Genomic DNA, 1,090 nt, shown 5'->3' on the forward strand with positions numbered 1-1,090 from the left:
ATGTACCATATCGAAATCGTACCGTTATCTCGAACCGTATCGATTGACATCCTTACAAAAAAATTTCAGCACATTAAAAGAAAAAAATAGTAACTTCTCACAATTGACGGGTTTTGGGAGGATCACGGAGAGGTTGTCTCACAACTCGAACCCGTTACTACTAGGTCACAATGGAGCAACCTTACCATTATGTCAAGGCCCGCCTCTCATCAATGATAATTAGACTCTCTCTTTCTTCTTAAATATAAAACTTAGTTTTTTTTTTTTTGTTTTTTTCCAAGTTATAACTCATAATTATCATTGTCCATTGATGGATCTTTAAGTTATTTGGAAAAACAAAATGAAATAAAATAAATTAAAAGACTTGAAATACAGGAAGCATCAGACTAGGCCAAACGAAATTTTGAGAAACTGGATAGTTCTTACTGGACAAATTTCTCACCCCAGGTCGGATCGGGTACTGATTGCTTCCGATGATCTGACTCCTGGATGTGATCCACTTTCCTAAAGAAAGACTTCTTATGAAACTTATCAGATTCCTCCACCACATTATCCGGGTCTTCTAGCTCTGGCAAAGTCCCTCTCTTCTTTTTACTCACCAGCACGTTCGGGGAGTGCTTCAACTGATGCGTTACCGTGTATACACCCAGCGACATTGACATCCCTATCAACCCTAACACCACATAAACCGGCACATATTCACTCTTTAGAGCTTTCAGTTTTGGTTTCGGCCGACCGGCTTCGGTTGGATTCGCTGTCGTTGCAAATGATTTCATCTTTGGGGTCTTCCAAGTCATGACTGATTGGTGATCTCCAATGGTTCTGCCATGGATTCATTCTTGTGAAGAGAAGAGAAAAAAAAAAAAAAAAGAAAGAAGATAACTAACTAGAGAAGTAAAGGACGTACTATTGACTAATATAGCTGTTCTTACTCTTGGAACGTGCTATATTGGTACCCTTCCTTCTATACTTCTTACCATATGTTGACCATACCATTTCCATCCCTTACTATGTATTACACTGATTTGATTATATTTCTTACCTTGTAAATCCACATGTGATATAGAATGTTTCCTATTATCACATGTGG

At 38.1% G+C, this 1,090-nt stretch overlaps 1 protein-coding gene across 1 annotated transcript; it reads right to left on the bottom strand.

The window, feature by feature from the left end:
- Window positions 1-422: 422 nt before the first annotated feature.
- LOC122645167 lies at window positions 423-797 on the bottom strand. The gene has a single exon (XM_043838500.1). It carries the CDS (start codon window positions 795-797, stop codon window positions 423-425), a length of 375 nt encoding a protein of 124 aa, XP_043694435.1.
- Window positions 798-1,090: the final 293 nt, after the last annotated feature.

Source organism: Telopea speciosissima, chromosome 11, assembly GCF_018873765.1.
Source record: "Telopea speciosissima isolate NSW1024214 ecotype Mountain lineage chromosome 11, Tspe_v1, whole genome shotgun sequence".
NCBI lineage: Eukaryota > Viridiplantae > Streptophyta > Magnoliopsida > Proteales > Proteaceae > Telopea > Telopea speciosissima.

Excerpts from the sequence above, each read along its gene's own strand:
- LOC122645167 (XM_043838500.1), bottom strand. The coding sequence starts at position 797 with ATGACTTGGAAGACCCCAAAGATGAAATCATTTGCAACGACAGCGAAT.